The following is a 24,335-nucleotide window of genomic DNA, read 5'->3' as shown; positions in this document are numbered from 1 at the left end:
CTAGTGTACCTGTTGTTAATTCCATCAACACCAATGCAGCTGAAAGTGATTAACAACCCCCTCTACCACGTGCCTGACCAAAACCTTATCAGAAAAGTGTAATTGAATTCAGGCCATACCCTGATAAAAAAAAACCTGTTCCTTTAATTTTTTTGAGCAATGTAGTTTGTAGGAATTCACAGTTTTTTTCACCAATTGTCAGTGCATTAAAAAATGTTTTATGGTTACGCGATCTAAAAATATACCGACCATATGAAAGATAAATTGAGTATCATTTCTTCAACTAAAGCGCAATTGAGCAGTAACAATCTTAGAACTCATTGCTTTTATTATTCAGGTTACTATCCGTGTCTAAACTGGGGACTGGGCCAAAGTCATAGCACCTGTCAAATGTGCAGCTCCTGCCATCCTTTAACTAAATCCTATTCAAATGGCACTCAACAGCAGTGGATAAAATTAAATGTGTTTGAAAATGTTCAACAACCAACATTAGAACACTCATTTACCATTGCTGCACCAAGGGGGTGTTTAAAATAATTTAATATTAGAGTCGCTACATCTCTGTCTCTCTGGTAAGAAAATCACAAGCATAATAAAGCAGCCAATACACAGGAGTAATATTAAACTAATGAATAGCTCATTCCAGCCCTGGCTGCAGTCCCATTTTCTGTGGTGCCTTGCATCCTCTATTTCACAGCACTGTGCTGCAAGATGATATACAGCTTGCAAAACAATAATGCAGACCCCTGTGAGTGTGAACTTTAAGTTTTGAAGAAGCTACGTCAACCATGATCAAAATTGAGATGCAAAGTATTTTACTGAACGTCCATCTCAGCGTAGGTCCATCCATCCATCCATCCATACATCCATTTTCTTTTGGGGTTGACTTGTGGACCACGTTGGGTTGTAAAATTAGAAAGAGGGGCTGGGCCAGGTAAATTTGGGCCGGATATACTAAAGTATTACACAAACCTCATAGCACAATAAGCACACACAAACAAATGTATAACCCGATTTACTAATGGTGTGCATCAAGGACAGCGCCTTTCTAATGTGCAAAATAGCTTGCATCCAGGTAATGCGTTTATAATACGGCGTTTACACACTATTTGAGACAATAATAGGATGAGAAAATATAATTGATGAAAATAGCACATAGTTACCTATCAAGCAAGCAGATTGCATCTGTTTTGATAAGTTTCAATTCAGGGTCCAAAAAAAATGTTTTGAAAAAAAAAAAGTGATATCACTATTCAAACTATAATGTTAGCCAACAATTTGCCACTGAATTGACGCCTCCCACGAAGAATATGTTATGGCTAATAAACAAATTTGATGGCACGGTGCATTTTGATCGGGCCGAGCCGTGATAGAGGGGAGAAATGCACAGCATGTGGCTACCTCGATGCTCACAGAGACCTCGATGAACGGAAGCTGTTCAACGTGCCAACAGGAGCCCTCTTTAATTTATCAACATAAGAATATGGAGTCACATACAGTAAGATCTGTTTATGTGTATGTGTATGTGTATGTGTATGTGTGTGTGTGCGTATGCATGTGTGTGTGTGTGTGTGTGTGTGTGTGTGTGTGTGTGTGTGTGTGTGTGTGTGTGTGTGTGTGTGTGTGTGTGTGTATATATATATATATATATATATATATATATATATATATATATATATATATATATATATATATATATATATATATATATATATATATATATGCAGACATATGTTATTTGAAAGTGAGGTATCAGCATTGGCTTCATCTGTCACTGCATCTCAGCTCTCTGTCTGTCTTCCATTAAGTAGCTTCTGCTGCCTCCCCTAATGACAGTAGAACATCATGTAATGCACCTTATTTACCTTGATGGAGGCAAGGCACAAGAAATTGGAAGCACAGCTTCAAACCACTGAAACTCAATCATCGAGAGCAGCAGTCAGCTAAGCCCAAGACACCACTGCGAGACAATACAGGATGGATTCCACTCACTGGGACACCAGGCTGTCAAAAGCATGGCAGAAAGACCAAAACAGTGCAGACATCACCCGTGTTTCAAGCCTAATTCTGGGAAATTAGACAACCTCTCCACAAAATACTATCGAATTTAAGTCCTTTCTCCAAAATCACTCAGAATTTTAGTCTCAGAAATGGTCATAAATACCACTTTCTGTTTTGTGTCGTCTCTTTAGATCATTAGTCGTTTGCCACTGCATTGGCAATACTAAAATAAATACTTTCTCGAAAAAATATATTAAGCATAACAACGACAAATCTTTTTAAGAGCAAGCTTTCATGTGCTGCCTTTTCCGTAATGAACATATCTACAAGATGCAACACACCAGGTCAACTTTGGGACATGCGCAATGCCATGGTAGGTACGAGTGCCTTTGTGCACTTCCATACGCCACACTGTATTTGTAAACAATAACCATCCTTTCGTTCTGTCACGTGCCACATGCCACCCAGCCGGCAACTTCAATAAACCCGTGTCCAAGCTGCACACGGTCGCTTTGCTCCATTCACACCCGACACGTTCACATTGATTAACAAAGGGACATTATTTTCAGAACCAGTGGATTTGGTCGTTTTTTATTTATTTCAAACTAATTTGTTTGTGGTTTTATGTACTGTTTTGGACAAAATAAGACAAATTGCTTCGAAACGCAAAAACTTCACTTTTCGACGCTCCTTCTGGAACAACTTAGCATCGAGTAGTATCATTGCGACATGCTATCCAACATGTGTAACATCTGAGGTATAATCTACTTCTTAAAAAGATAGTTAAATGTCAGAGTAACACATCAAATTGGTAATGCCATGTTTTTATGTATTTCTAGAGCTCAGTGGCAAATGTTCACATGGGGTACAGTCTCTTAATAGATGTCTGACTGACTCAGTTCTACCGGGTGCTTACAATAAATGATGACCAGTGAGGACACAATCACAGTCAACAGTCACTAAAATGAGATGACATTTTAAAGGCAGGAGAAGCTTGATTACCTTCTTGTTGTGATACACAAACATCAAATGGATCTTTCTGTAGTTTAAACTTAGGTCTATCAAGTTATGGCCGCAGACTAAATCATGTATGCAGCATATTTTAGCATCATATTTTAGTAGCAACTGTTAATACACAGACCCACAAACACGCACGCGCACACACACACACACACACACACACACACACACACACACACACACACACACACACACACACACACACACACACATTAGGTCTACATAGTACTGGCAAAACATGCAATACGGGTGTTGAATACTGTTGTATTTTCTTGATGGCAATACCCCGAATTATGCCACCTGAACATACCATGAAAGAGTAACAATCAACTTTAAGCAAGTTTAGACCCCTGTCTACTTATCAGGTGAACTTGGTGTACTGATAAAGAATGATGCTATGCACAAACTTCTCTAATGTGGGCTCTGTCTGATAAAATGTTACATAGCAGCTCAAAACTAAAGCCCAAGTTCAATAGGTGTTCATGCTGTGTACAATTGAACTTCTGGTTAGGGTTAAAGTAAGACACAACAACATGGCCGCCATCCATGTTGACATAACAGGGTACCGCACGAGTTTTATATTATGATGAACCTTTTATTACTTTGATTAACAAATTTAAATAATAAAAAATAGATGCAGATTCCTTCATGTTTGAATTGCGATACGCCAAAAATCAGAACATTTCCCCACCCTTATTGTCAAGTGTAAATATGTTTTTTTCAAACATAAATGTGGCCCCCTCTCCAGCAGTTGATGTTCTAGGTCACCGCCTGGTGCGCCTATGCCAACGGCCAGCCCTCCATTTTGCAATATGGTCCATGAGATCTGGGATTTTCAGATTTTCACAAAATACCGTCTGACATTTGTTGCAACAGGAAGATGTGTAGAACCGTAACTAGGGATAATAATTCAATTGGGCTGAACTGTATAGAAGGCAGGCATATTCAAGAGATGGCATGACCTGAGGTAGAGAAGTTTCAAATTGAGGGTACCGTAACTTCTGCATTATAAACCGCACCTGATTATAAACCTCACCAGCAAAAATTAGGGGAAAATCTTTTTTTTCTCAAACATAAGCTGCACCATATTAAAAGCCGCATGTGCCCACAAATTATTTACAAAGAAAGATGGTACAAAAAAAAGAGTTTTCAATGTTTTAATAACATACCTTCACTTTTCTTTCCAAACAATGCGTGTGACATGGCAGTCACACAGCAGCAACACGGAAGTAACACAACACTGAGACGCGGCGGTAACACAGCAGCAACACGGTAGCACATATGCTATAAAAACATACCAGTAAAACTCACTGAGAGCCATCTTCATCTTCCTCCTGTGCACTGAAACCGTCAAAGTCTTCCTCCTCAGTGTCGGATTGGAATAGCGTCATATATACTTCGCCACACACTTTCTTTCGTTGGAGCTTTTATGCAATTCTTTGAGCATTTTCCATGATGAGGGTCTGTTCATGCTAATTTTATTCACGCACAAAGCGCTAAGTCACATTAAAATAGCAAGTTACACTCATAGCTCCAGAGTAGACGTGACCAGGAAATAAAGAAAGAAAAGGGTGACGCAACAATATGTCATCAACAATAGCCCAGTGCCTCCTAGTGACTGGAAGAAACCTCTAGAGTGCATGAGCAGCTGTAGTTCCTACGTTAAGAGCCAAATCGACTGCTTTTAACTTAAAAGCGGGATCATATGCATTTTCTTTGTCCCCCATAATGAGGGTTTGTGTATAAAAGCTACGTTTCTTCAGTAACGTCTGTCTTGATTTTGTTCTGTCGCTTCTTTGTGTCGATTATATGGCACTATTTTCCTGGCGGATGGACATGTGATCAACACGCCACTCTTCTCCCCAGTGACTGTGTCACATATCCCTCTGCCCAGCAAAGCGGTGCCGCACAACAGCGGTCCACAGCCTTTTTACGAGTGTATAAGTGATCACAAAAAATCCATAGATACGCCGCACCGGCTGACAAGCCGCAGGGTTCAAACTTGAGCAAAAAGTCGCGGCTTATAGTCTGGAAATTACGGTACATAAACTATAGTTTTATAGTGTCAGCAAGTTCACACATTTAGATTAAATCACTTAACAGGAAACCAAAAAAGCATCATGTCAGTTCAATCATTAAAATTGCTTTTTCAAACAGAACAAGCCATTTTCATTGCTTTACATTGGTCAACAATTTGTAAAAACACCACACAAACATGTGGACTTACCGACTAATCATATTGTTTTGTTTTATTTAAATGATGTCTTTCTTGACATGAGGTTTTTGGACTTAATAACTGTTATATGTAATCGGGGATTGGTATTTTTTTAACTTAAAAAATCATGTTCTCAGCTCCTCAATATGTTTGAATAAACAGTTTTGAAAATGTGCAAAATGTTATCAATATGAATCAACATTTAAAGGTTGTGAAAGCTTTGAAATTTCACACATGCATAATAGTCACTTGCCTAATAGGCACTTGCCTAATAGTCAAGATTCTATCCATATTATACAATACATTGTAGTTGCATTTATACTCATTAAATTAATTTGTGGTTATGGCAGCAGTAAAACTGAGCAGCCATGTACTCAATACTTCTTGAGGATGTGTGTATTGTTTTTCAGCATCATCAAATGGTTTTTAGAATGGGAATGTTAATTTACATCTGACGTCATATGATGATTTTGTTATATCCCAATTGAATATGCTGTTGTGATCAAATTTCATAAAACCTGTTTTGACTATGCTTTCACGGGAACAATACTTCAATATCAATAAAGCACTGTAGACAAAAGATAATGATAAATGGCTGAAGCAAAATAGTTTTGAATTCATTACATTCAGCGATGAATGCAGATCCAAAATCTGTTTTTTGATAGTGGAGCATACGTATTTGTACGACTCCATTACCAAAACTGTTAAGCAATGATATAATTGCAGTATACTCTCATATGAACATGACTGTTGCCATTATTTAAATTAGTAGTATTCAGTCCTGTACAGTATTCTAATAAAAATCCTTGTAGTATTGTACCCATACAAAATAACATGTTTTTCCAATAGCGTGAAGCCATAACATATATATATATACATCCTGATTTGACACCAGAAAGAGTAATTTTCAGCCGTGCCGGGAGCTGAAAACCCATCCTTGAAAATAATGCAATAAACTGTTTGAATCAGGAATGACATTTATTCACCCAAAAATGCTTTTATTGCAAATTAATACAGTCAAAATGCGCCAAGACCTCTCAAAGGACAGCTTTGAAGCGTGCTGCTTTCCTGACAAGTCGTGAATGAGGGAAAAAAAAGTGCTGTGGGCTCTCAATGGTGTGGCCTAGTGCAAAATCAGAAAGCTTAGCACTCATTTCAGCCCAATGATCCAGTAATAGGCCAGTGGAAATAAATGTAATCACTGCATTTTGTCATCCTCTGCGATATCATTCCGCCATATTACTTTTCACTCCAACATCCTCTAAGACCACCATCAGAATCTCATTTGATTGTATTTACATTCGCTCTGGGTTCAAACCGCAGAGACACTGAAAAGCAATTACAACTTCAAGTCACCGTCTGCCAAAGTGAGCTGCACTCAACGTCCTTGCAAAACTGCAGTGGCTTCCGACTCAGGATGCGGGTGACATTTAAGCTCTTGTCTCCCCTTGTGAGCATGGTTTGGTACATTTAGAAGTGAATACCTGATGATGACAAACATGGCCTTTACAAAAGGCGTTTGACCAGTGACAATCCAAACAAATAACATTTAACTGACTTTCCTATCAGGCTGGCTAAAATCCACACATCATAGTTAAATGCCAACTAGTAAATTATAGCATAATCTGAAGTCACACACACATACACACACACACAAGCACATGCACGTGCACGTGCGCACACACACACACACACACATGCACGCACCCACGTGCACACACACACACACGCACACACATGCACACAAAAAGTGGATTCTTAAATCTGTTCTATGCACAAAGCACCGATAAACAGGAAATACTGAAGTCCATAGGCGCTTGATGGAGTAAGAGTCTTTTTTTTTAAAAAACATAATTTTTATGCATCTGTACCAAAATATTAAGAACACTTCACAGAATGGAACAAGGCAGTTTTACACCACTTGCAAACTACAGCTACCTTATGAACCTTATAGTTAAATAAATACCTCTCTGAGTACAACCTTTATTAAATCTTATTATATTGCACATGCAGGTATGGTGACAAGTGTATGTTCAGTCCAAATAACATCAAATAATAACATCAACTGGAGATGTAAGTTGACCATTGGATCAATTTACAGCTCCACTTAATAAGCCGGACACTGCATTGCTTTTTCCACCGGTAATTAATTTAATGTTTTTCATTTAAAATTGCTTTACACCTGCTGAAACACCAAGTTAAATATAAATTATATAAAATTGTATTTGTAGCTACCCCCTTTGCAAGTTATAAAAACAACAACTTTTAATATACATTTCTTAAAGCAATTTAAGCAGTTTTGTCACATTTCCAAGTGAGTGTAAAAAGTCAGCCATATGACTTTCCACAGAAGACTGCTCAAGGGACATTGCAGCAGTGGATTAGTGAGATTGTCACTTGTTTTGAATGGTTATTTAAATTACCCATAGTTGGTGCTGCGTACAAACGGCAACTAAAGCAATTAGTTGTTATTGTTTCAGTTGGCCATTTTTCAGTTTGGAGACAGACAAACCTTGACATAGAAACACTAATTATAACCAGATGGCAGTAAACAAGTATCACATTTAAATGTGGACAGTCACGCTCAGGAAAATTCACAGAGGGATTGTTTTCTCCACTTATAAAAATCATTCTGAGAAAGTTGTTATTGCTTTAACGTAGAGTACAATGTTTTAGATTCTCACACACTGCCTCAAATAAAGGCTGCTTAGAGTCAGTGAAGCGCTGCTTTTTGTGGCACTTGATGTGTCGTAAGCAGATGCAGTTGATGGGGATTATAAAAAATGACATGGATTAAACCTTTTATACTTTAATTTTATGTAATCCGTTTGAATTCTTCTTCTTCTGTATATTGGCATAAGATGTATTACTTATGCCTTTCAGTGTTTCTCCTGCAGACCACTTACAGCTCCAACGAAAATGTAGAATATTTCAAGATGGCAATGAAGTGCAACATAAATGTCTAGAAATGTTTTTTGTCTTCAATTACCCTTCTACTTCACATAAAGCCCAGAGGCCTACTCATTACTGAAGCACTTGCAGCGCTGATGAACGACTTGAGTTTATTCTACACATTCTGCACATTGAGCTACAAAACCTTACCATGGATGACACTGTTGCACTCCAGGATTGTATTTCTTACATTCTATTGCATAATTACCAGAGGAGCAAATATTGTTTGCTCAAAAGATGTCTTAATTTGTATTAGTTGACAGCTCTGATCAATTATTTGGCTCTGTACATGCTCTATTGAAAATGCATAATACTTTACACAGTGCAATATGTGCACTTACTACCATGATGAAACACTATTTGCCTGAAAGTAATTTTCCTACCCCAAGGTGAAGCTTCTTTCATACAAACCGCTGGTTGAGAGTACTCCTGACCTGTATGTGAGTGATGTTAAAAGCATTTTGGTGTAGAGAGGTGATTTTTGCTACTTTGCAGGGGCTCTTTGGGCTTGCAGCCCCAATAAGGATTTCACATGCCCTGAGTAGAAAAGGGGTTTCATAAGAAAAGCTTTCACGCAGTACGTGTCCCTCTTGCAAGAACACAATATTAAACTGTGAATCTTAACCACCAAAGGAAGTTTTGTTACTTACGCATTCAAAAGCCATCATGACAACAATCATGCAAGATGTCATGAGAGATGTCACAATATATCACGCGGGATGTCAGCATAGCTCAGACTTCAGTTCGGTGAACATCAAAAAACTAACTGCACACATTTTATTTTGGAGAACACCTTTTCCATATAAGACAGCTTCAAAGAGATGTGTTGCAAGAAGAATATGAGAAGAAAAAAAAATATTGTACCATGACCGTTATGTGAAAGATGCTGGTGGAGGGTGACGACTCGAGCAACAAGCTGTACCTTGGGAGATCACGTTTCTCATGTAAATGTTCTGCACCTCACATGGGACAATCAAATTGGGACATTGGAATGACTCGAAACAATTCTGAACATTCAGACACTTGAAAGAGAAGAGGAAGCTTTAAAAAAATGAATATAAGGGATTACAAATGATAGCTATTGGGTGAAGTAAAACTAATTATATTAAAAAAATGATGAACATTCAAAAAATGTAATATCGCTGTTTTATGTGAAATAAGAACTGTCATTCTTGGGTTTTTTGGACAAAATAAAATTTATTGTGTCATGCAAACACATTCCTTGGTTGGAATTGGGGAGGGTCAGTTAAGCAAGGTTGCTTTATTGCATTTTGGCAAGTTCTATGTTTGTTCGGTGCATACAATGAAAACTGTGATGACGTATGACCATGTACATGCCGAAATACAAATCAATCAATGACAAGGCAAGCAGTATCCATAAACAGCACCACCATGTTAACCATTATTAACTACTGCTATTAAAGGCAGTACATTCATATTCAAAACAACCATATGATTGCCAGGATTGGCAAAATGGGACTTTACTCTGTATTTAAATTCAGTTTTTAGGATCAAGACACTTTGACAATGAAACAGAGTATATCTTGGGGATAATTTGTGTTACAATAACCTCAAATATAGGTCAGCCATCATCTTTGAAGTCGCTGATGGTGTCGGGGTAACACTCGCCTGACATGTGTGGACATTGTGAGATTGTTGCGTGCCCTGTGACAAGCTGCTAATCACTTCAGAGTGTAGTTTGCCTTTTGCCCAAAAGTCAGCTGAGATAGGCTCTCGCACCCCACCGTGACCCTAAACAGGTTTGAAAATGGACGTACGGATCATCCTTGAACACTTGATATTTAGGAACTTTGTGTCATTTTGCCCAAAACCCAACTTTGTCTGAGAAATTATTCCCAGAGTATTAATATATATGTTTTTACATTGTAAACTGTGGGAACATTGATTCAATCAGACACTGCGATCGATGCGAGCTATAACTAAACAGTCAGCTGCTCGAGGCCGATGAGCCAGTGCGCGCCAGATTGTTTCATAACGCTATGAATTCTAACGAAGGCATAGGCCATTTAAAAAGTCAAACACAAAGCAACAAAAGAACCATTTTTCTTGGATGGTGTGTGGGCAAAAACCAAAGCAAATCAGTAAAGAGGCAGCTTTACCCACAAGGTTGAGATGAGTAAACATCAGTTTCCATAGAGGGAAAAGTAATCCACTGTAGTGCTGACCCTGGATAACTCTGAGATTGTATCAAAAGCCAAAAGAACTTTCAACAGAGAAATTTTCAAGCATAAAAAGAAAGCAGTGGGAGTACGCCTCAGGCAACCCAGGAATTGATGAGTTACAGACACTGCCCACTAAGACAAACGCTGTGGAATATAATTCAACTATATACTAAATACTGTGTAAGATTACAGGGTAAGCAGTCGGGAACTACAAATACATTACATGTCAATGAAGTCGTGACATGTTGTGAACGTCCAGAAGCTATTTGGAGAGGAAGTGCATGATGGGTTTTTCTATCATTTTCCACCTAAAAATTTGACAGCTGATAGTCGCAGTGGTTACCTCATTTTCCAATTCACAACGCTATCTTGAAATATGCTGAAGCTTCTCACCGACACTGTATGCTGGCGCTTGATGTCTCTGCTGTGGTGACAGGCTTCGAATAGTTTTTCATATTACCCTCAGTTTCACAGTGGCCACGTCTTTTGAAAGGCTGGTTCTGATTATTTGTCAGTCCAGGGTGATACTTTCAGTGAGTAATGTTATGAGAGACACAACCATTTGAGTGCGAGAACAGACTGTCAAATTCAAATAAACCATAAAAAAGAAAGGCAGTCAAGAAAGCGCCTTTGAGCAAGAATTCAAAGCTGGGTGCTCCCTAAAATATTAAAATTAAAGACTGAAGTGCAGCATTTTAACACATACACTGTAGTCAAATGTGAGCGACCATTAAACAACCCTGGTGGAAATGATTGGTGGCCTCTGTCACAGCCTACTGGTGCCAAATTTAAGATTACAGGTCTCATAAATAGTGTTACTGGTCTTTTCTTTGCAGTTTGTCATGTCTCCACTTGAAAATTCCCCTCTGGACAGGGTAAAAAAAAAAAAAAAAAAGTTTAAATTCATATTAATGAATTATATTATTATTATTATTATTATATTATTATTATTATATATTCATTTTTTCTATTTGGGTTCAAGCAGACATTTAAACATCCTCTTAGATTACTTTTTAACTGTACCAATGTCCATCCATCCATTTTCTGTACCGCTTTGTCCCCACGGGGGTTGCGGGTATGCTGGAGCCTATCCCAGACGTCATCCAGCAGTAGGCGGGGGACACCCTGAACTGGATGCCAGCCAATCGCAGGGCACACAGAGACGAACAACCATCCGCACTCGCACTCACACCTAGGGGCAATTTGGAGTGCTCAATCAGCCTACCAAGCATGTTTTTGGGATGTGGGAGGAAACCGGAATGCCCGCAGAAAACCCACGCGGACACGGGGAGAACATGCGAACTCCACACAGGGAGGGCCGGAGGTGGAATCGAACCCTCCTAACTGTGAGGCGGACGTGCTACCCAGTGCACACTGAAAAATAGGCATTTGTTATTAGAGGGAGTCCAGCACAATTAAAAAAAAAGAAACTCTGCTATGTAAACCACTGCATCACAATTGACACTGACTGCTAGTCTAAAATAGCCTGAACAAAACTTTAGAAAATATTTTTCAAACACTGTTGCAGACATTTTCATTTTTTTGCCACTGCCTCGCTTAGTGCCTGAGATGCTTTCATTTTTCAAAACATCGACCTGCTTTAAAATTGTGTGAGTCTAACGTGTGGGAAAAGTGCAAGTACAGCAAGGCCAAACATAAAGACAAGGTGACATAGAGTTGGCCAGCTATCTAATGATTAGTAGAGCTGACTACAGCTAGTCCTGTGCACACAAACACTAAAAGATTTCTTTATTATTGCGCTGAGCCCTCCAAAAAATCCAATTCCCACCCAGTATCAAACCACACAGTTTTAACAGCCACGAACAAAAATACTTGATGATTAATGGGACAACATTAATTTTAGGCGGCATGAAAAGCTTTGCTTTTTTGCATGCAAATACAATGGAAATGATACATTCAGTCAGCCAGAGTGTTGTTCCCTCACTGACTGTCATGCAGTCAGCGTTGGATTTTCTCCTACTCGATGACAGTGCCAGCGTGAATTGTTGTCTGTATCTATTGTAGGTGCTTTGACTGGGCGACAACAGGAGAAAAAAAAAGTCTAAAGAAAATGCATAGGATAGGCCATGTTGAGCCGAAAAACAAATTCGCAATCCCTTAGGGGTAGGAGTACCCATTAACAAGGAAAGAAGTAATAGTAATCGCACAGGTTTTATAGAAACAACTCGCACTGACATCAAACCCATCAAGTTAGAGAAGAGTTAAAAGTACAATCACAGTAATAAATGTATTGTTAATATAGACAATGCCATTCTAAAGTGGGGATGCATTTGTATCAACCAAAAGGGCAGGTTAATGTCTATTTGTAAATTAAGCCGTCTGCTGCACCATGGTATGTCAACCTATGGTCACAAATAGCATAGGCCAATGACTAACATCTACCCGCTAGCGAGGCCATGAGTCCTTCCACATAGGGGAGAAAACAGCAAGCTGGAACTGAAGCTGGACAGTCCATTCATCACAACTTGTCCTGAAGCACTGTTCTGTCCCAGCGGGTGTGCTATAGTGCACCATGGATGAAGGGAAGACATGTTTGAACAGCTACCCCAAGGCCATGAGACTGGGTAAAGTAACAGCAGCCGAACCATTTGAGTTGCTATACTGTACATCGGGGATGAAAAAGTTATACCAGAAATCTATGGAATAGGCCTAAAGCTAGCTCATAGCAATACTACGATAGGCAAAGTCACTAAACGTGGTTGCTGATAATTATATACACCCAATTATATATGCCATTATCAATGACAGATCCGCGGGACTGTTGTAATCTTGAGGCATGCCTTGCAGAGATCAAGCAATGGATGTCTCTCAACTTCCTTCGTCTGAACCCAGATAAAACTGAGATGTTGATAATTGGTCCAGCTCGTTATCAACATTTATTTAAGGAAACCGCTATAACTCTAGATAGCCGTACTATCACTCAGAGTGATACTGTAACTAATCTCGGGGTAATATTTGACCAAACGCTCTCCTTTCAAAAGCATATTAAAAATATAACCAGAATAGCATTTTTTCACCTTCGTAATATTGCTAAGATTCGCCCAATCCTCTCGACCGGTGATGCCGAAATTATTATACATGCATTTATCACGTCGCGCCTGGACTACTGTAATGCATTATTCTCTGGTCTTCCCAAGTCCAGCATCAAAAGTCTACAGTTAGTACAAAATGCTGCTGCAAGGCTGCTCTCACGGACAAGAAAATTTTATCACATTACCCCAATATTAGCCAATTTACATTGGCTCCCGGTCCATTTAAGATGACTTCAAGGTTCTTCTATTAACCTATAAATCATTGCATGGCTTAGCGCCTTCATATCTCGTCGACTTAGTTGTTCCTTATGTTCTGTCTCGAAACCTTCGTTCGCAAAACGCTAGTCTTTTAGTGACACCGAGGGCCAAGAAAATGTCTGCAGGGGCTAGAGCATTTTCCATTCGGGCTCCAGAGCTCTGGAATGCCCTGCCAATGGATATTAGAACTGCTACCTCAGTAGAAACATTTAAGACACGTTTAAAGACGTATTTCTATGATATGGCCTTTAATTAACCTCTCCCCGACCCCACTCCCCCCACCCCTCCCCGGCTGGGGAGGTGGTTAGGTGACACCCAAGCTGACAATGGCTATCTAGATTCTCGTGGACCAATTCAGCATGAGGGAACTGCAGTGGAATACCCTCCTGGAGGACACTGCCAGGACAATCGAAGGCACCTCCGACAGCTCTTGGCTTTGGCCTGGACATCCACTTTTTGATTTCCATATTATGTATTTTATGTGCCCTCTTTGCATCCATTGCAGCCTGGTGATCCTGAAAGGGGGATCCTTCCATCTGTGGTCCCTTCTCAAGGTTTCTCATTTTTCCCCTGGTAGGGGTATTTGAGTTTTTCCTTGCCCTTTTGGGAGCCTAAGATCAGGGGATGCTTTGAGAATTATTGTCAATTGATTGTCTATGTGAAGCCCTTTGAGACTGCTTGTGATTTAGGGCAAATAAACTTGACTTGACTTGACTTGATAAAACCTAAATATCCAAAAGGATTCTAAAAAAGAAAACTGCATTAAATGCTTGATAGGAACCAGATTACACTAAAGGAGAATCAAAAGAAAAATTCCAGTCATTCAAAAGCCCATTTACCGTATTTCCCGGACTATAAGGTGCACCGGGCGGCGCACCTTCAATGAATGGCCCATTTTAAAAATTGGTCCTTATATATGGTGCACCGGACTATAAGGCACACCATTAATGCATTATGTCAGATTTTTAATCCAAATCAAATCATTCTCCATTTTCAACTTCAGATGCAACAAATTAGTTTATAATCACAAAATAATGATCCATAGTCTTTTTGATTCATGATTCATAGTCTTCAGCGGGCCACTTATGATTGATTTCATGACACAATGCATCGGGCCAGTTTAAATTTAGGAATTTGGTCCATATATAAAGCGCACCGTCGGCTTTTGAGACAATTTTTGGTTTTTACGTGCGCCTTATAGTCCGGAAAATACAGTATTTGAGATGGTCTGACACAGATTGCACCCATGACCGATAATACATCAAGAAGACATGTTCTTTGATAACAATATCAAATTATGGTCGGCTTGATAAGAGATGGACTTGTACATTTCTATTAAAAGGGAGCACAGACCTAGATGCTATCAAATAAACTGCACATAGTGACAATGCATACGTGTGGGGTTACTTTTTACTGATGGCACACTTTCTCACATGCCTTATGGCAGTGAGAAAGGGGGGGTCATGGGGTTGCCTATGATAAACTAGCCTAATAAAATCCAGCATCTGGTGCATTTGACCATAACCACAAATATTAAGCAAAACACGCTTCTGTAATCATGCAGTGCCCCCATTTGATCTGTAAAGAAGGCTCAATTACTGTGGGGAAACATATTAGCGATGCTTTTCACTAAAGACTATTTTGTTTGTGTTGTAATAGCTCCACTGAAAATTGAAAAATATGAATGATCAGAAAAGCATAATCTCACGCACATGTAAGGATCCCTAATAATATTCATGTTAATCTTTCTCGAATTGAACTATTTGAAAATAGAATAAACTGCTTGCATTTACAAAAAAAACGCTAATATGGCGGCTGTAGCTCAGACAGTAGAGTGGGTTGTCTAGTAACCAGAGGGTTGGGGGTTTGATCCCAGCTCTGTCACAGTCACATGTCCTTGTGTCCTTGGGCAATACATTTCACACACCTTGCCACCAGGTCCCCATTGTAAATGAGAAAATGTTCTCAATAGGCTTACCTGGTAAAACATTGAATTAATAAAAAAAATGTATATGAATTTGACCATATTAATGCTACTATTTTGTTGATTTTTCTGAAAAGGTTTGATGAGTAGGACGACTATAAGTCACTCCCGAGTAAAAGTCTCACCAGCCATAAAATGCATAATAAAGAAGAAAAAGAGCACAGGCATAGCATAAATAACATGTCAACAAGTTTATCAAACCATCCGTGTCACTCCAAATCACAAAATCTAATGAAATATTCATCCTCTGTGTCACTTTTAAACAACTCCGCCACTTACTCCGTAGAAGATGTGGGGCTTCCTCTTCTACGTCGTTTACGTCAGCCTCATCATCAGTTGCAGTTCCAATTATTCCACAGGCCTAGAGTGCCCTCTTGCAGTTTAGTGTGAAAATAATATGTGAAATTATCTAAGAATGTGTTAATTTCACACACAAGTCGCTCCTGAATATAAATCGCACCCCCGGCCAAACTATGAAAATACTGCAACTTATAGTCCGGAAAATACGGTATACATTTATCATTTGCATGCTACAGTCTTAAAAGGTTTGCTTGTCCTGAAAACTGTACAAAAGTACACAAAACATTAGATGAGGATCTACGAAAAGACCCACTCCCATCCTTTTATCTCGACCCTAAATTTTTGTCTCGTTTTTTTAAAGTTTTTAAAGTAAAGTTTTTAAATGGGTCATTCAATGAAGGTGCGCCTTATCGTCCGGTGCACCTTAGTCCGGAAAATACGGTAGTTTATTTGATAAAGTCAATCCACAATGACAGAAAAGTAAAAAGGCAACAAACAACAAAAAAATGATGAACGTATATGGTCACATTTAATGACTCTCTTAACAGATAAACCTTGGCAGAAATCTTTGCTCTACTGATTACCATCAAAGTGTGACTTAAACCCTAACCCTAACCAATCCATATTTTAACGGCTAAAACTATTTTAAGCTTACTTTAGTGTTTTTTACCTCAACCCATAGCAACATGATGAACAACAAAAATCCTTCTCAAATATACAAACTAGATATTAATTTGGCAGTTTCTGAAATTTCTTCACACTTGATCTTGAATTTCATGTAGAAATCAATTATAAGTTCAATAAGAGTGCAGCAAATTCTAATACAAATGCCTGAATGTTCATTAAGTGGGGTGGGTATTTCTCCAGTAATTACATGTTTGATAATGAGCATTTAAAATTCAATTGATAAGTGAGCAAATAATTTATGTCCAATCTTGGTTTGATCAAACCATGAAAAAACTCCAAGACACTGGTGGGAAAATGTAGTCTGGTCAAATGAATTCAAGGCTGAAATTTTTGCTTAATTCGCTTAATTCCCCAAAGTATGTTTGGTGCAAAAGATCCATTAATTTCTAAAAAGTCAGCACCATGCTTTCCGGCTGTTGTTTTTGCATAAAAGCTTTATGCTAGAATGCAAATTAAAAACAGCCTACTAAATAACGTGTTTGTTTGGGGTTACTTAGATGAACTTTAAATCAAGTGTGTTAGGACTCGCATTTAACACGTGTGAATGTGATTGGTTAAGTTCTGTCCAGTCAACATTTGTGTAACTATATTATCTCAGTTGTTTATTTTTTTACCATGCATGACCTTTTCAAGAGGCAATATTTTCAGTTGAGTTCTGTTGGTTACTTTTCACTTTAATAGTGGGAATTAAAAAAAAAAAATGAATTAGCTTGGTCTTTTTTATTTTGGACACTGTTTTTCATGCAAAACTGCCTCGTCTCCCTCTGCTCCTACTAATAGTGTCTTGTCAACAAACAAAATAACCATTTGCGGCAAACCTAATGTGTCGATGTTTTATATCCACTACAGGTGGCCACACGGACAGAAAACCAAAATGATTCCCAGGTCTGAGTCTTGACTACATTAGGACTCTTTGGTCTTGAGATATAGAGGGTACAGCTTTACCCTAGCAAAGACATAACTCAAAGACTGTATCAGACTCGAGGTCCCAAATGACAGCAATTCCACATTACAACTAGCTCAATGTGAGAGAGGGCTTTACTTTTATTACCATCATTACTACTGTATATCATTCTGAATGGATGACCATTTGGTTTAATTTAAATGTAAATCTGGGCAGTGAACCACCCATTGTCACAAATGGTAGCCTGATGATTTTTATTCAATCTCCCAACAGTACGGACATCATAGGAACCCTTTCGCTTTCTATTTTACTATGATGAGAAATAATTGATCAACTCAATTATTTTTGTCAGTGTTTATTGAAGCAGAACTCAGGAAAAACATTTGTCGACTGTCATTTGAAGCTGAGGAGCGTTATATGCCAAATGGAGCCATGTCAATTGCTGACTTGAGTAGGACCTGACACAGTAATGACTTGAAAATGAAAAAGTGCTCTAATTTCCCAAGGTAAGGTTTTACCGTAATCACAATATCAGGTTCACTCTAGTATAACATATTTGCAATACTCTGCAATGAGTTACCGCCACTTCCGAGTGATTTGAATAATCCTTCATCAAATAGGAACTCATCCCTCTCCCCCATAGCTAATTGTTTTTCCTACTCTGTACACAATACTAAGCTTTCGCAAAATCAAACACGCACAAACCAACATTTAATCACCAAATAAATCCACCTGCAAACAAATCAAATCGCTTGACCTGTATCCGTTGCATTTTTCACTCCAAAATTGTACAAAGCCAATAAAAAGCCTTTCTATGTTTCCTTGTGTTACACAGGAGGAGCCCCATTCATGACTCATTGCATACAAACATCACCATTGATCTTTAAAAGCTTACATCTCCACCCAAGTGCAAGTGAGCTTTGCAAGTCCCATGACTGCAAAGCTGTCAATTTCTTTGTTCTTTGTGAGGAAAATGTTTGCGTGACACACCAGTTGTTAGTAAGACAAGATATGGTATGAATATAGCATATTGTGACTATACAAAATAAAATGCCATACAGCTGACCCCCACTGGAACCAAGCTGTGAAGCGGTTAAAAAAAATTACAGGATTTGTAATTGATCTAGTTAATTGTATTTTAATCTCATCTACGATAAAGGGCCGCAAATAAAGAATTTGGATTCTTGGAGATTACAAAATTGTAGTGCTCGACTAATCCAAACGGTTGCCATTGTTGAGTGACATCTCATTGTAGTCTGTCGGTGAAGTCGGGGTCCTTTTTTTTTTTTTTTTGCCAACTTTGCAACCCAAATCTCCCAGTTCAAAGAGGCGTTCCAGTGCAAATGTTCTAGTTGGAAGTTGAAAAAGTCTGACTTCCCACTTTCCTCAAATCCAGCATAAAATCATTGCAGAACGTAACAGATCTACAAGTCCAAAATATTCTTTGATGGTAAGTCACTTGGAGTGTGTGATGAGTGTGTGATCCTACCGGCAACAGACTAATATTTTGTAAACTGTATAGTCTGTGGTCAAATACATAAAAAAATAGGTTGATCTAGATTTACTTGCTTTGCCACAAACTGTGTTTAATTAAACATAACCTGGTAGGAGCCATTCAAAATGAACGCGATCTTAAGGAGTTCTCGATGTAGATTTTCAACAAGAGATTGGGTATTAAATGAAAGAGGACATAGGAAAAACATTTTACCGTTCAAAAGTGTGTGTGTGTGTGGGGGGGGGCACTCAGGAATGTCCTTATTTTTAAAATAACCGCTATTTTTCAATGAGGATAATATTTAAACTGATCAGGAATACACAATACATTGTTAATGTGGTAAATGACTATTCTAGCTGCAAATATCAGTTCTTTTAATGCAATATATATACACAGGTGTAGAAAGGCCCATTGCCAGCAATCTTCTCGCCAGTGATCTAATGCAGTGTTTGCAAACCACTGTGCCGCGGCGCTTTGGTGTGCCGTGAGAGATGTTCAGCTGTGCCGTGGGAAATTGTCCAATATTAAGTACGGTACATTGTAAACAGACCAATGGTCAGTTAGTGTAAGGCCTGGTCACACTTGCTAATCGTGCATGCGTGGTAAATCGGAGAATCTTGAGATTTCATGTTGTGTCGGTCTTATTATATTGCATCGGCACATATTCAGTTTATGTGTGTGCTGTTTTGTGCTTTTGCTAACAGTGACACTATGACGGCTGTGGTGCGTTTGTCGTCCGATGGAAATCAGAGCATGCAGTTCAACCGAAGAACCTGGATTGTTCATTTTTCACCAACATAAAATAAATACACAGTCAAGTCACCTCGACTGTGATTGCCACTCACTTTGTTCTTATTGTCGAAATATTTATACAGCGAGTCTAAAACAGTAAACAGTTATGTTGATTCTTTTGGATTTCAATCACAATCACTTTCAATAGTTTATTCCTTACACTGTCTAAAACATTTTTAAAAAACTGTCACTTTTATCTAAAAAAAGAAATACAGTTTAAAGGATAATTAGTATTTATTTTTATTCAATTATTCGACTCTCCATACATATATAGGAATAGGACTTTACGTCTTTTGTTGTAATACAACAGATTTTAATATTGAAGCTGGTGTAACATTTAACAGATTTTTGTTGGTGGTGTGCCTCGAGATTTTTTCCAATGAAAAGGTGTTCCGTGAATGAAAAAAGGCTGGGAAACATCGATCTAATGGTCCATTGTGTTTGCTAATTGCATTAGAAGGCTAACGGAAAACCCTTGAAAACCCTTGTGCAATTATGTGCACATCGATGCATTTGTTTTTTTTTAATGAAAAAAACATAAAAAGCTATTTTCTGAAAACATTATTGAAATGAAATCTAGCAAATGCTATGAAAGGAAACATAGCAATTATGTTAGTTTTCATTGGAAACACCAAATTGACTAGGTGATCCCAAACTTTTGAACGTTAATGTATTTTTTTTATCACCAGTATAGAGTTCTCTGGGGGTCATCGGCAACAATGAATGTCAAAACAAGAGAAGTCTTATTCACAGTGTAAAAACATTTTGCCCATTCACAATAAATGCTGTTGAGAAAATGATACTCAGCCTGTGTTGACATTGTTAAAGCTCTTTCAGATTAATATGCAATTTAAGACTACAGGGGTAAAAATATTACTGCAGCGGACTATTATATTTCTGTGTGAATACAAATAACTCAAAGTTGACTACGTCTTTATCGATGATGAGTTCAGTATCTGTTCTATTTGAGCCGGCATGTTTAGGGCTAGTATTGATTTTCATACAAGGCACAAGTGAAACATTCACGGCAGCAGAATTGTGTTAGGCTCGTATTTTCTTCACAATTCTCCAGTGACATAAAATGGTTTAATGACTATAGTGATGCGTAGTCGTGATAGCGTGATGATAAATGATCAACTCTGCTGCAGCTCGATGACTGCCTGCCTGCAGTTGTGCCCTACTGTTTCAACAAATTAAAACATCACACTGGGACACATCATAAAGGGCACTAATGCATTCCAAGGTTTGGGATTAGTGCGGGGATATCCAACATAAGGCTCATAGGGCCGATAACTTGATCACTAAGTAGCTGACTGCACCTTTAAATGGTACACAACAATCTTTTGAATACACATGACGAGATATTTGCTGTGTCCACATTCACAGGCTGAGTTCCCTGAAGGCCAGTTTGAAGGCTGGATTCTTCGCAGTCCTGGAAGCTCCACCTACGTGGATCGCATTCGCATGGTCAAGCAGAATAGCTGCATACAAATTCATGGGAAGCGTCCTTCAACACGCAATAAGGCAACAACGTGATGTCATTTTCGGCATGATCAGACTGCACTGCCGGTGTCCAAATTCACGCAGCCTTCAATAACCGTCAACAATAATCTTGCCTTATTTCCATGGAGACAGGCCATTGGTTAAAAGGCTATGAATAAGAGGCCTTTGCAGCCTTCATTGCTTCACTCGTCTTCTAAGACCTCCTACACTCTACTTTGACTTTTAATACATGGAGCTACCAAACGACGCTCCGATTTGTCAAGCAACGACACGCCACTTGTGTCTGGAACTTCAACCACCGGAAACAGCAAAGACATGCGTAACAGAGCTTTTTCTTCTTCGTTTCCGACAGCTTGGGCGAATGGGCGTGTCAAGCAGTGTCAAATCCATTACTGTAATAGAGAGTGGAGCAATATGGGCGTAAGTTTGCAAAATATTTTTTTCTCAACAACAGAGTGAAAAAGACAAGTGAACAAGAATACTAATAATATACATGTTACCCATGAGTCAAACCTGAACAAATAATCATTTCTAATATGAATCTTATACTGCTGGCTTAATGTATAAATGTTGATACGTTAACTAGAAACCTTCTTTATATATGTAACCATTGGTCAAGCCACAAACTCCAAAGCACACAAAACCTTGCATTTGAATGCTTCATTTCTTCACCTCTATCGTTTGAAACCCACTGGCAGTTGTGTTTATATGGCCTGAGTTCCCGCCTTCGGAGGACGCAGCCTGTGAATTTGGACACAGCAATTGTATTCCTAAAAGGGTAGAGTCTGTCTTGTGCTCCCAAGATTCATGCGTCATTAGAATTTAAGAGAAAATGTTACATGTGTGGGTTGACAAAAGTAATAGAGTATTTGCAATATATTAGAAAAACAATTAGCCTATAGAGGGTGTTATTCTACAAGGTTTGATGAAAATTAGGTCATGTATCCTGTGAGGCCATGTTTACTGCTTTTGCTCTTGGCTGAAAACATCTGACATCAAAGGGTTACAAAAACTCCCGCATCACAATGATGGAAGGACGTTGGCAAAGGAAGCAAGGTAGTCAGTGTTGTTTGAACGTGGCAATTGTCTGTCACCTCCAAATCAACTGCCTGTCAGCAGTAGCAATAAAACTGTATTGAAAGGAAGGCTTCTAATTTTCACGTTAATGGAAGCAAGCTATTCTCTAAGATCATCATTTGGCCTTGGCCCCTTTTTTTTTTTTTTTACCCATTTTTCTAGCTTGTGATCTTGTTTTTTCTATTCACATTACAACATTACTAAGATACGTTTGCTGTGTATTGAGGAATAGGTATTTACACCAGTTTTTTTTTTTTCAATTAAACTTCTTTCAGTCACGGAAAAAGCTTTTTTTTTGTTCAGTCTCTGTTGCCACTACTTTTAAGTCTGGATACGGACTTGGCTCCTTCTAAAACTTCCTGATTGACTTTTGTTCTGTTTTGGTAGTGTGTTTTGTTAGGGACATCTCGCAATACAGTTTAATTTATTTTCAGTTTCATTGCAGCTTTCTTGAAAAATCACAGACAAAACATAAAATTATGTGGACTTCCACGTTCATTTTGCTATTAAAATCACTCAGCCCCTCCCAGAAGGAGTCATGCAAACTCGAGCCGTGACATTACCTCCACTGACTTTCACAGATTAATGGTTTTAGGAAACATAAGCACAAACCCTTTTTTCTCTCAATTTCCTTAATTACGCCTTTCCACCGTATGTGGGTTACTTAATAGATGTGTTTGTTTCTATTCTTTTTTTTAACAAATTTCTGACCTCTGCGTTTTTATCTTGCCAAAACACGATTTACATTAATTCTTTGGTTACTTTTTGAGAGCATTTCCATGTCTTCGGGTCAAAATCATTATTAACTTCTGTATTTGTCTTTTTACCTGAAACATTTTCAGTCGACAGCAACTGAAAAAAAAATATTGTGAAATTGTGTAAAGTGACTCCTCCAATATTGTTCAAGTGGATCAGTTTGTGTCTACAAACGCAGGAAAACCTTGACAAATCGGGATGGTTTTAAGACAAGCAGCCAGCTTTCTATTACCCCAGTGAATAACAAGGAACCCATTGTTTCCTTTTGAGTAAATTTGTAAAATATATTTATGAATGAAATAATATTCCACTCTCACATTTTAATTCTAGTATATCAGCTCACTTGACAATGCCTGTTGCACTGCGTACAGCGCCAGATGGGAAGACGGATTTAAGAATGGGGGGTTAATAATAATAATAATACATTTTAAAAAGGGGTAGTTGTAATTCAACGCTAGAATGTGGAGAAGATCGAGAAGATATTGTGAACTTTGTGAATCAGTGACGGCGTGGCCAATCAAAAGAATAACCTCGGTTGCGCATCGGGACACAACTCAAAATCGCAAAAGAGCGTGAGAAGAGGGTGAGCGTCAAAATTCATAAGGAAAAATTTGTGTAGTCTACTTTGTGATGTTTGCACAATCCCACGTCTTCGCGCATTTTGCACAAATGTAATGGTGCGTAACCACAAGAATGGCACATTCAGGGGGGTGATTTTTCAAAACAGCCACCGAAGTGTCCATGCAAAGTGGCTACAGAAATCCTTCTTACCTTTGGAGATGACAGATGACATGTAATACACAAAAAGTAGAAGACCAGCCGTGTAAAGGTGGCGTCCTTTCTTCAGCGCACCCATGCTGACGCGTAGTGGTCCACAGTTATACGAGACTGGCTGAGTCCTCCGCTACCCACTCTTGCCACCACCTCCTTGCCGGACGAGTCCGGACCTCGCAAGTTCCGTCTGTAGAGACGGCACGTATAACGTCTGTAGCTCTGATTGAAAGAGATGAGCTTAAGTGCTGAACATCTGAAGGAAAGAGAAAAAGCATCTTCTCTTTTCTTTGGTTGCAGGTTTGTGCGCAGCGCCTCCTCAAAGCAGGCTTCACCATCCAGGAGCCCGCCTCACGCTTAACCAATGGCAACTGAGGGAGGCAG

General features: G+C 38.7%; 1 protein-coding gene across 1 annotated transcript in view; it reads right to left on the bottom strand.

Annotated features, from left to right (window-relative positions):
* The window catches only part of unc5db (unc-5 netrin receptor Db), a 159,055-nt gene extending 135,019 nt beyond the window's left edge, over nucleotides 1-24,036 (bottom strand). Inside the window, exon 1 of the mRNA XM_085910331.1 lies at nucleotides 23,952-24,036. Coding sequence (XP_085766457.1) covers nucleotides 23,952-24,036 — 85 coding nt within the window. The remainder of the gene's footprint in view (nucleotides 1-23,951) is intronic.
* Between the last annotated feature and the right edge of the window lie 299 nt (nucleotides 24,037-24,335).

Source organism: Syngnathus leptorhynchus, chromosome 4 (assembly GCF_054491065.1).
Source record: "Syngnathus leptorhynchus isolate UIUO chromosome 4, UIUO_Slep, whole genome shotgun sequence".
NCBI classification, from domain to species: domain Eukaryota; kingdom Metazoa; phylum Chordata; class Actinopteri; order Syngnathiformes; family Syngnathidae; genus Syngnathus; species Syngnathus leptorhynchus.
This window is presented reverse-complemented; position numbering and strand designations above follow the sequence as displayed.